Source organism: Mytilus edulis, unplaced genomic scaffold, assembly GCF_963676685.1.
Source record: "Mytilus edulis unplaced genomic scaffold, xbMytEdul2.2 SCAFFOLD_871, whole genome shotgun sequence".
NCBI classification, from domain to species: domain Eukaryota; kingdom Metazoa; phylum Mollusca; class Bivalvia; order Mytilida; family Mytilidae; genus Mytilus; species Mytilus edulis.
The window spans coordinates 17,912-30,505 of record NW_027268492.1 but is presented as its reverse complement, the minus strand read 5'-3'; the positions used below and the strand labels follow the sequence as shown (position 1 = coordinate 30,505).

Here is a 12,594-nt window from a genome sequence, read left to right as displayed (position 1 = left end):
ATTTCACCTTTTGTTGAGAATTTTTGCTTAATATACCTTTTTCAAGTTGTATGTATGAATTACAGACAGAAAAAATAATCCATTTTATTATCATAATCTAAAAAGAATGGGTCAGTGGTTTGGTTTGTGTTGCTCTTTATTTAGTTTTTAACATGGTAATTGGAATATCATTCTGTTTTGCAAGTGAATTGTCAGTTAGTTTTCAATTATGAAATAAGATAACCACTTAAGTATTACATCCTCTCCTTTCCATATTTGCTCGTTGTGTTCATTGCTTGATTCAGTTCATACAAATTGTTCCCGTACTGACATTCCTTCATTCTTTTTTAAAAAGATTTCAATATCTGAGTGATTTTTTTTTTAGCAATCTCCATGGGTGTATCACCATTATTTTTCATGCATAAATTTATATCTGCTTTACTTTTGACCAATTTTGTAACAATTTTCAGATGACCATTTTGGCTTGCTTTGAATATGGCTGTTTTTCCGTCTGAGTCTTGTGTATTCAAATAAGCTTTGGCTTCAATAAGTTGACAAACAACTTCAAAATGGCCGTTTTGTGAAGCAAGATAGAGAGGCGACGCGCCATCGTCGGTGCACTTGTTGATGCTGCATCCATGTTTCAATAGTTTCTTCACGATCTGCAAATTGCCATTTTGGCTAGCAACGACAAGAGGAGATGCCCCATTTTGATGACATTGATTTGGGTCTGCACCCGATTTTAAAAGCAGACATACATCTTCAAAATGACAATTTTGACAGCCATAAAAAGTGGAGAAACCCCATCATCGGCGCATGAGTTAACATTTGCGTGATGTTCTATTAACGCTTTAGACATTTTGGTGCAACCGTTTTCACATGTCATTATGAGAGGTTGCTTTCCAATATTGACATCGGCATTTTTTTTCAACAATAGTTCCATGATATCAAAATGTCCTTCCATGCACTGGCATGCTGTGTATAGTGGCGAGATGTTTTTCTTATCTAGATGATTAAGTGATCCTGATGTGCTATCGTTATCCAACAAAACACGAACAATTTCTAAATGGTTTTGGTAGCAAGCTGCGTGTAAAGGAACTTGACCAAAATTATTTTGCATGTTAACGCTAGCCCCATGTTTTAACAAAGTTTCCACTATAGAAAGGTCCCCATTTTCACTTGCGACAAACAATGGTGACGGCACCAAATCCGAGCGCAACTTACAATCGGCATCATATTGTAACAATATTTTAACGATTCTCTCATGTCCATTCTGACAAGCAAGGTATAAAGGCGAATAGCCTTTCATATTTTGGTCATCTTTGTTAACATTTGAGTGCTCAAGGAGTTCCCGAACAACGCTTGTATGTCCATTTTCACATGCTACAGAGAGAGGTGAATCGCCAGTGTTTTTCTTCAAAGAAACATCTGCTCCATAATGTAAAAGCTTTTTCAAAAGTCGTAAATGACCATTTTCACAAGCAACGTATAACGGTGTTGTATTATTATGTCTTCGCATATTTATGTTTTGATATTCAGAGGTTTTGCTATTCAAATGCGTAACAAATTTTTGATAGTTTTTTTATTTTTCACAGAAATATTTGAGTTCTCTAGTACCCAATCAGTAAGGCTAACATTACCAATGAAACAACTTAGCAACAATGGATAGTCACCGCTTTGTGTGTCTTTATTCCTTGCAAGTGCTTGCTTTTTGGACTCATCTAAGTTTTGTAAGTTTTCCTTTAACTTGTAAACGAATGCTTCATTTTTCATATTTCTATTGCCAAAAACACTCGCAACTAGACCTCTGGACCAATCTTGTATCATACGTGTTAAATAGATATCAATATTGTTGTCAACTAACGTAATTGGGAGATTTGTGTGTGCGTCTTTGTCGGAGGTATCGATCGACTTCAAAATGAATCGCTCTCGTATAAACTCGGTACTGCAATATTTGATGCACAAATCTGCATGTTTTCCCCCAATAATTTGGGCAAGAAAATCAAATAATTTGTCGTGAATTGTTCTGTAAGTTCCATTTATGTTTGTTAAAAATGTGTGTTCTAGTGTTTTTAATTCATCTTTCAAATATTCAACTGAAGTACCTTTGTTTAATTTGCATGCATCCAATGTATCTTTAATTAGATCCTGCATATTGGTTTCTTTACTTTTCAATTTATTTTCATCGAATCTATTGTTGAATATCACGCAAAGGACCAGGCAACAATATTTTAGTTTACCTCGCTCATCTTCGATTGATAAACGCTCAAACTCGTTCCTGTAAAATTCAAATGGGTTATTGAAAAAATGATTGATATCGTTATAATTGCTTTTCTGATATAACTTGCATAACAAGGGGAAAAAAGTCAAACTGATCGAAACGACCTTTTACCTCAACAGCTCGTGTTTGAAGTACATATCAGCTAACTTTTGCCTTTCTTCTTGAGTAAGATTGATCGCCTCTGAATTCAGATTGCATTCGCATACATTAAAAAGGGATAAGGTTCTGAATTTGTCATCTTTAAACACTTGTAATCTACAAGTAGCAACTATCTTGCATTGATTTTGTTCAAGAAAAGGTTGAATTTCTGTTAATATTGCCTCCCATTTATCAACCTGCTGCTCTTTGAGAGTATAATGACCGCAAATGTCATCAATAACAAAAAGAGTTTTAATCCCTTTTTGAGCAAAACTTCTTAAATCTTCTGGATTACTTGTGGGAATAATACGATATCCTTCATTCTGCAACAACAGTGCTACGTGCCTCATAGTAGCTGTCTTACCAACGCCTGAATTTCCGGAAACGATGACGCTGATATTATTCCTGATTCTTTTAAATACCTCTTCTGCTGCTCTTGTTGAAACAAATGTTTTGTCTTCTGTTCTCCATTGCTCTATAAGGACAGTGTGTTGGTCTAAAAGATGATGTAATGAAACTATTATGCGTTATTAACCGTTATTTAGCAAATAAATTTCATTTCGTGTGTTAATTTAGCTTATTCAATACAACAAACTGTTTCCTTAATTTTTGTACTGAACTGAATAGCATTTTCCCTGCTATTCACTTTTTGACAGAAATGGACAGGACGCAAAAAACTATAACATGTATAAACTTTGTAAACTGTTCACATATATTATAGAAAGATAAAACCAGGTCACAACAAAGTTAGAAAATACCATCTTTAAAAGCAGCTTGTAGTAAAGTGCCTGTTAATCATTATCATATATTTTTATCATTAAAAGGATGTCAGCTGAAAATTGAGATTTAGGAACTAATTTCAGTGCTGATTCTGCTCTCCAATATCATATTTATGGTATGGAACCGCAAAATCGGCCAGGTCAGAAAAAAAGATCATGCTACCTGTAAATGTACTACTCAACGTCGGGAATCAGTGCGTTATAAAATGCAATTAAAGCATAAGGTATAGTTGAGAAATGAAATGATTACCACTTATTTGCACTTGAGACAAAATAGGAATGAATGCTTGAAGATGCGGGATTTAACGTTAAAAAACAATGTGACTATGCATTAGTGGTGTTTATTCTGGTACCGGTCACAGGTTAAACGGTGGTATTTGATAACAACTGCTGTGTTTCCTACTTGGTACAGAATATGTTAAGGAAAATAGTGATTTCTTTTGCAAAGACATATCTAAAGGACATGCATTATACGCTGCAAACATATCTTAACATCATCCGATTTAACATCAATGGCTAGACGCGCATACCCAGTTTAATGAGGCAAATTTGTTAAGCAAACATATGCGGGAATATATAGAGATATAATAATCGTTTTTATAACACTCATGATCATAAGCGTGTTCAAGTTAAATTCTTATGCTTTTATAGCGAAATATATTTCTGGGCTACATACAAATGGTCTAGTTTTGGTTGTGTACATCGATTATCAAATACAGATTGTACAGTCCCTTTATGTTGATACTTTATTACGATATGATACATTGCTTATTGTTTCCTATGGATATTTTTTTATTATTCTGATTATTTAGCATGTTTAGTAAGTTTAAATTTTTATTTTTTTAAAAACTTTATTCAATCTAGTGGACAAGAATTGGAGCTAAATGACTTGTTTAAATACTTCCTAAAGTTATTTTGAAAAGATTCCAGTTATTTATGGAAAGCTCTTTTATTGTGTTGTGAATGGGCTGTATACCGTAGAACAAATGTCAAGTTCCTTTATGTTTGGGCTATAAAGAAAAATAAGGAGTTTTCACACGTTAACACCAAAAACTTGTTTTCTTGATAGTTGTAGTTATTTTGCAAATTATCTGTCCTGAATGTTATTGCATTTATTTGTACTGTATTCCTGTCATGTAATAGTGTCATTTGAGTGTTAAATATTCAACATTGCCATAAAAGTACGAGATTTGGCTAATCACAAGATTAGGTTCAACCCACCATTTTTTTTTTTTAAAATGTACTCTACCAAATCAGGAAATGGCCATTTTTATATTATAGTTCGTTTCTGTTTGTGCTACATTTCAGTGTTGTGTTGTGTCGTAGTTCCCCTTTTATATTTGATGTGTTTCACTCAGATCTGGTTTGTAACCCAGATTTGTTTTTTTCTCAATCGATTGATGAATTTTGAACAGCGGTATACTACTGTTGCCTTTATTTATAACTAAACTATATACAATGTATATCATAGAATACCTTGTATGTTCTTTGGAATTATATTTTCAGTCTCCAAACATTTCTGTATTCCTACAAATCAAACGAATATTTCTTTAGACAAAAATTGAATTAATAATATGAACATTTCGATTGTCATTTCTACCATATAACCATCGTTTGGAATAATGGATAATACAATATATAAATGTAACTGCACACATTCTTAAATTTATCAAAGGCTTAGAACATGTTAATATCCATGCACATTAAAGATATTACTCGCGGAGACTCCAATGAGTAGCTTGGTGAGTGCATTAATAACTAAACTATTTATTTACATATAAATAGAAATATCAATAGACCAATTGACAGAAGTGGTCAATGACTTAGTACTTACGTAAACAGGACACCAATCATTACATTCCTGTTAATGATGCTAAAAGGTTAATGGTTATAATCAATGTTATATTGTCTTGAAATTGAGGCGGATGTGGATTTCTCATACATTTATGTGATGTATGATCATAGATACTAACTTGCTTTGTAAGAAAGGGTCGTAAGAATTTACTCATAAAATGGTCCGACTTCAATTTTCTTTTTAATTGTTGGAAGCTAATGTCGAGATTTAATAGCATTCATCAATTTGTAAATTTATTCAGACTTTTTTCTGCAAATAATTATTGTTCTATTTTTCTCTTTGGTATTAACAAAGGTAACTTGATATTTTTATAAGTTAATTAGCATTATAATATTTATTTCCAGACGTTTGATGATTAAAATTATTTGTAAAAAATAGCCAACTTATCGAGTGTTGCTCATAAACTAAGATAAGCTAATAAAAGTAAATACGTTTAAAATCTTGTCCTGGAGAATGGTGTCATAAAATGAATGGCAACGTGTGTTTAAGTAAGATCAAGTACAATTCTGTGATTTTAAATAGATTTCTCAATTTAAAAAATGTCAAAAGCATCACACAGATGACAGTAACACCACTTACAATAATAAATATATATGCCTAAGGAATATTAAAGATTAAATCATATTTTGTGTTCTCAATAACAGGAACAATAAAAAAATGTGTACTAATCGATTTTTTTAATGAGTTTAAAATACATGATTCCAAATACAGTACTGTTGTTAATGCCCTACTTTATATTTTTCTAATCCTGTTATGCAATAAAAAATGGATTTAATAGGTTGAATTAGAAACATGTTAAGAAGGCTGTAAAATAATGGCACTGCTAGATAAAAAAAAAAACTCTTATGAGTTATACTTATCGTTACAATGTTTTAATTTGAAAATATGGTTAAATGTGTTATTCACAACTCACCAGAACTAAACGTAGCAAATAGTCGACCACAACGCCTCTTCCCTAGCCTTAACATGGATTACAATATCAACGTTGACTTAAAATTAATAAGCCAACGCTTCTTTAAGTCTCGGTTTGTCAAAATCAGTTCACCAAGTTTGAAATGTACAATACATTTGTAACATAATTATCTTAAATTTAAACATTTTCAATTAATGCTATGCTTGTTGTTTTTCAGATTCATTATTAGAGTATACGTTATTCGCTTTTTTGACGTCTATTACATATAATTTTTTTCTCGGATAACCTTTTTAATTTATTTAAAGTTTCTCAATTTAACTGTTATTAGACACGTTAAACATGTTGAATAAAGTACATTATTACCTCTTGTATTTTCGTTCTTTTCCTTTGCAGCTTTTCTTCCTTTAAAATACATATTGCAAAATATTTCTCATTACTATAATGCATTTCGAATGTTTTCTAAATGCATGCAAAACATAAATGCGGAGACAAATTATAGTTATATATCAATTTGGTGTCTGTGCTTGTTGTTTTTGCGTGCTAGTGTTTAATGTCATTTTGATACGCAGTTGCTGGATTTTTGCTCTAGTTCACTCGATATTTTATCATTTCTAAAAAAAAATGCACTTGATAGCAACAAAGACATACCACTTGTTCATATTTGAGCAAACATATAGTGCAACGTTTTTTTATTCCCATTGTTCTTTTACAATGACAGGTAGGATACCCAATGTATCCGTGTTATGTAAGTAGGTCACCCTATAAGTATGTAAAACAAAAATTACTTAATTACCTACCAACTTGAAGCAAAATCTTGTCCTCATTTGTAACCTCTGTGCGCTCTATTCGTCTTGCAAGTTCTTCATAAGAAATATCCTCTTTCAAAACCGAAAGAAAACATGTAAAAGCATCAGCGTCCTTGTGCATCAGCTTAGTTAAAAGTAGCCTATTTTTTTGTTCTTTTGTGATCTGAGCACAAATTTCACCATGGTCTTCTGGGCACAGTATTTCTGCACTAATGAGATGATCTGCTATGGATTCACCAATAACCAGTTGATGAACCAATATTTTAAAATTCTTTTGCAGCTGGATTGTATGATTGTTTATATCGATTGCTGAAATTGCCCAATAGATATCGATGTAAGCAACAATTGCATCGCGTGTATGTGTATCGTGTAATATGTGACGTATACATTTTCTGACGTCAGACACGCGAGAGCTATGAATGTGTTTTTAAAATGATAGATGCTTTTGTGTTCTGTTAAATTGTTTCTTTTAAAATAATAACACGATGATGACTGCTGTACCCATATTTTGACTATTTTATTTATAATGTCTGTTTACATGTAGTTCACGCATCAGTGTAAATATAACAGAATTTGACGACACTGTCGTACAAAGTGAGAGGTTTAGCGCTATAAAACCAGGTTTAATCCACCATTTTATACATTTTAAAATGCCTGTTCCAAGTCAGGAATATAACAGTTGATGTCCATTCATTTTTGATGTGTTTTGTCATTTGATTTAGCCATGTGATGAGGGACTTTCCAATTTGATTTTCCTCTGAGTTCAGTATTTTTGTGATTTTACTTTTTGGTTATTGTTATATCATCAACAGTGATCAAAGTTCATAACGCAAAGCAAGCTTTAAAAGGCCCCCAATATGATTAAATGAAATAAAAACAAGAATGTGTCCAAAGTACACGGAAGCCCCACTCGCACTATCATTTTCGATGTTCAATGGACCATGAAATTGGGTATAGAATCTAATTTGGCATTAAAATAAGACATTGCATAGGGAACATGTGTACTAAGTTTCAAGTTGATTGGACTTCAACTTCATCAAAAACTACCTTGATAAAAAAAAATTAACCTGAAGCGGGACAGACGGACGAACAGACGCACGGAAGGACGCACGGACGGATGCACAGACGAACGGACGGAAGTACAGACCAGAAAACATAATGCCCCTCAACTATTGTAGGTGGGGCATAAAAATAAAACCGAAAGAGAAACCCAGCGACGTAATTCATAAACAAAATAATCAACTTAAAACTAGCATGACATATGGCATTAAACGGCAACAACGTAATTACAGGTTACTGACTTGACATATATACACACGTGTATGTACAAATGTGACGGTATAAGCCATATTTGTGGACGCAGTACCTTTCTTCTAATCTTCGATAGTTAAATAATAGCACAATTACAAATCGGAAAAGCATGTAAATAGGGATTGATCTTATAGATCGATGTCAACCAAAAATAAGATAACAGAAACAAACTAATTATAAAGTACATTATAATTCATGCAACTAACATAAACTTTTCACACAAAAGAACAAAGCTTCAGCATTGATTTTCAATATGAAAATGTTACAAACTACAAAAATAAACAATCAAACACAAAGTTTATAAGTATACACCACTTCCGTTTATTAGTCTTAAAGTAACCGGAAGACTTTAAAGAAGACTTTACTGTATGCATTAAATTAAATATCTTACTTGTTAATGAAGGTAAACTAATATCACCAGGACAATCGTAGTTCTTCAATTTAGAAACGAGATCCTTCTTACTTCGCTCAAAATTTATAAGTTCCTCTGTAAGAGTTTCAAATGTACTGTATGGTCTTGCAATTAGAATGTTAAGAATCATCCTGTTTCGTTCTGAAAGACTTGGTTGTTTCATTATCTCTTCTCTGTCTCCAATAGTCAGGATGCACTTAGAAATCAGCCCATCCAAAACAGTTGTGTCAAGCGTGACATTGTGTAAAAATTCGCCATCTACAGAAAGTAAGCAGTGATCGCAAATGAATACTTAAACAAACTTATCATCTGCGCACAAAAGATAATATTTACAGTGAACACTATTGTGGCAATAAAATATATGTAAAAAAAAACATTCGATTTTTCTCTATGCTAATTGAAATATAGACAAATTGAAATAAACTCATCCTAATATAAGATAGATGAAAAAATAGCGACCTTTTATTCATACAACCGGAGAAAAGAAATTGAAAGAGAATAACCACAACAAAAACAAAAATACGAAACAAAATCAAAACAAAACAACATACAGAAAAACAAACGAACGCAATATAATGTTCCGTTACTTTTTCTGAATAAAAAAGCTTCAGGGCATTTTTTTACAATCAAAATAAAATATTTTACAATACTATAGGCGAACTCTAGAATGTTCAAGAAGAATTAAAGTCGATCAAGTAAAAATTAAACATGTACATGGATGAGGAGTTGTCTCATTGGCACTCACACCACATCTTCCTATATCTAAATAACCAATTGACATCCATTTGTTATCGAATTCAAACGGATTAAGGAACAGTGTCTGTCATACATCTTAGTTTAAACATTGAAGGACTTGTTATGTCAATAAAATAATAACACAAGTAGTAACCCAGATGTAAAAATAATTCCAAAATAATATAATACTTTTTGCTTTGTTTCCCATAAAAACAAGGCCTAATAATACCATAAATGTCCCTTTTCTTAAAAGAAAAGGGACTTTCAGATGTGTAATGATTAAATGAGTCAACACAAATCTGATTTAAGAAACTTCTTTTATTTGTAACAAAAAAAATCAGTATTAAAAACAATGATTTCCTTGACTACGAGTACATATCACGTATGTTGCATTCTCTGTTAATCTGATTTTGTCGTAATCAAAAGCTTACCAAGAACTGTAATCTTCCTTGTTTCAGTTTTTCTAAAATGATCAAATAAATAAAACTATAACACGTGATAGAAAAATATTTACTCTTTTTGTCAAAAAGCTTACCAAGAACTGTTGTTGTCCTTGTTTCAGTTTTTTTTTTTAAATAATCAAATAAACAAATCTTTAACCCTGAATATAAAAATATTAACTGTTTTGTCGAGTCAATTACAATCTTTGAAATCGCTTTCCGTTCAAAGCGATTACTTTTGCTTGGCGGGGTTCCGGTCATCAGAAGGCTTGGTTGATATGCCGGTAATACTTTTCTGTTTCCAACTTTTCTCGTTTTTTTTCCCTGAAATTATGTTTCAATCATTTGTTGTATGTTCAGTTTGCTTTCATTGAATCGAACCTGGATCTAAACTTCTTTTACAATAAATTTTGAAAAGTTCCTTTCATTTTCCATTGCATTTATAACATGAAGAGTTTTCCTCTTGTATTCATTTGATAAAGTGATCTATTTTTCTCACAAGATTACTAACACTCTGACATTTAGTGTTAGTAATCTTGTGAGATAAGAAATTGAGCACTTAAAAGGCGATGTCATTCTGAAAAGTATTTGATTTGCGTATCATCAAGAGATAGATGCCTTGTGCAAAACCCAAAATAAAAATAATATGTAATACTTCTTATGGATTCAAATTCGTAAGTCTTTAAAATAATCACTTCTTTCAAAATCTGAAACAGGCTTTTTGTGATGTTTGATTGATTCAGATCTTAATCGAAGGAATCAGTTCTGTCGACGATGGTTTGTTCGATCATTGTATTTTTACTTCTTTCACCAATAAAACTGACCACTCTTGTAAAGGAAAATGATCTTTAAGTGATGTTAAATGAGGATAAAAAAAGTGCCATAAACCCTAATTTTTTATAGGTTAATATTGTTTCAAGTTACCTGTTTTATTTTAGTTTATTTTTTATGAAAGGTAAAATTAGTAATACATTAGATTAAGATTATAATAACTATCATGATTCCGCTATTTTTTCTTAATTTGTATATCTTGTTTTCTTTATAACTACCACTACAAAAAAAAATAAAAAATGACGGACACCAAAAAAAAAAAACAACAAAACAAACAAACCATGCATTGCAGATACATGTACATATATATAGATGTATACAGTTTTACTTACTCTTGAAGTTCAAGCAGCTCGGTGGTCTCTGAGCAAGTGTCATTTTCCATATGAATCGTTACAATCACTTCTTCCTTTCGTGACTCCATACTTCATGATATAACTGTGTTCTTTAAAAAAAAAACCAAAGATGGTAAAACTAGTTATTGAGGCATGCTATTTAAATTGTTGTTGCGATTTTTTCTTTTTCACATTTATAGTTATAAAATGAAGAAATGAAGAAACACACTACAAAGTTGCAAGACCAGTTCAGCCAATATTATATATATCTGATTGATATCATACCAATCATTCTGAAGGAAATATAGTAAGGTTTCTGTCTGAAATTTGTTCTTAAAATTGAGAATGGAAATGGGGAATGTGTCTTAGAGACAACACCCCAACCAAAGGACACAAAATAGATGAGGGCCAGAAATGAGTTTTCAACACAGGAAGAAATTCCCGCACCCGGAAGCGGACTTCAGCTGGCCCTTTCACATGAAATGTGTACTAGTTCAGTAAAAATGCACGTCACACTAAACTTCAAAACATATAAATGAACTAGAATTAAACAACATACAAGACTAACAAAGGCAAGATTCACAACACTTATATTTGCCATCCCTCATCAAGAAATGAGAAAATTATGGAGAACACTAAATTTGAAAAACAGCAAATCTACATTTAATACTCAATTGAGCAAAAATCTACATTTACTGGATGATTTTCGTGTTTTACTTTTTGATACCAACAAAATAATCACTTAGACAAACGAGATAGACGTAGCTTATCAATTTTGATACATATCTCGTCTTTTCCGTCATTCGTTACATTAAAACAAGCCATGGTGACGCGCAATTACTCATTTTGTAACAATGATTTCTATATAAGTGGATAGTTATTTATGTTGTTGAGTATACATTCCTCTCCATTGAATAATGTTTTTGAAATTCTAGCCAGCAAACGTATCCGGCATTAGTTATTGTACGTGCAATTATCAGCTATATAAAAAAGAAGATGTGATATGATTGCCAATGAGACAACTCTCCACAAGAGACCAAATGACACACAAATTAACAGCTATAGATAACCGTACGGCCTTTAACAATGAGCAAAGCCAATACCGCATAGTAAGCTATAAAAGGCCCCGTCATGACAATGTAAAACAATTCAAACGATAAAACTAGCATGCATATTTTATCTACGCCTGTTACATGTGTTCTACTAGTTGATAACTTATAAAAACTAGTTGAGCCATTGGTGCAATATTTAAATTCAATAGTTGAGAAATGTCATCGAACTTACCAAAACATTACAGCCTTTGATATCAATCAAATAAACAATATACATAAGTGTTTAAAATTACACACCACACTATTATCAAAGTTTAGTCGTGTTACTATAAAGTGATTTTGAAATGTCATCATAGATCAGGACTAGACCTCTTTCCTTCCGGTATAAAATCTTTATTTCAAATGATTGAAATTGATAATTTGTAAACTGAGATTTTATTTTTGTCATTCAGTAAAAGAATAAATATGCAAATAAAAAAGACATAACAAAAGTTTATTAATAATTCATGTAGATCTCTTTCCTTCTGGAAGACAATTGATGATATTTAAACTGAGATTTTATTCAAAGTGTCGTTTTTTAAAAGAATAGGTATACAAAAAAGAAGACATACACATAAAATATTAAATAATAATGCATCTGGTACAGTAATGTTGGTCCTGTCAAAACTGGTACCTCCCATAAGACTAACGGTACCATTTCAATTTGAACTACATGTAAACTTTGAACTAT

The 12,594-nt window shown here is 31.8% G+C and overlaps 1 protein-coding gene and 1 pseudogene across 1 annotated transcript; both read right to left on the bottom strand.

The window, feature by feature from the left end:
• Positions 1-68: 68 nt before the first annotated feature.
• On the bottom strand, positions 69-1,498 carry LOC139507594 (ankyrin-1-like; annotated as a pseudogene).
• An 838-nt stretch (positions 1,499-2,336) lies between these two features.
• Positions 2,337-12,254, bottom strand: LOC139507593 (uncharacterized). Its single transcript, XM_071295809.1, has 8 exons — positions 12,097-12,254; positions 10,813-10,922; positions 9,641-9,672; positions 8,454-8,732; positions 6,743-7,060; positions 6,309-6,347; positions 4,654-4,704; positions 2,337-2,894 (listed from the first exon to the last, which is right to left on the bottom strand). The coding sequence occupies exons 2-8, from the start codon at positions 10,899-10,901 to the stop codon at positions 2,368-2,370; spliced, it is 1,335 nt and encodes a 444-aa protein (XP_071151910.1). The 5' UTR covers positions 10,902-10,922; positions 12,097-12,254; the 3' UTR covers positions 2,337-2,367.
• Positions 12,255-12,594: the final 340 nt, after the last annotated feature.

What these genes read in the sequence shown, in the direction of transcription:
- LOC139507593 (XM_071295809.1), bottom strand. Translation starts at nt 10,901, where the DNA reads ATGGAGTCACGAAAGGAAGAAGTGATTGTAACGATTCATATGGAAAAT. An exon ending in AAGGAAGATTACAGTTCTTG is followed by an intron (nt 8,733 to 9,640) that starts GTAAGCTTTTGA and finishes TACTTTCTGTAG; the next exon opens with ATGGCGAATTTTTACACAAT. An exon ending in CAAGATTTTGCTTCAAGTTG is followed by an intron (nt 6,348 to 6,742) that starts GTAGGTAATTAA and finishes TGTATTTTAAAG; the next exon opens with GAAGAAAAGCTGCAAAGGAA.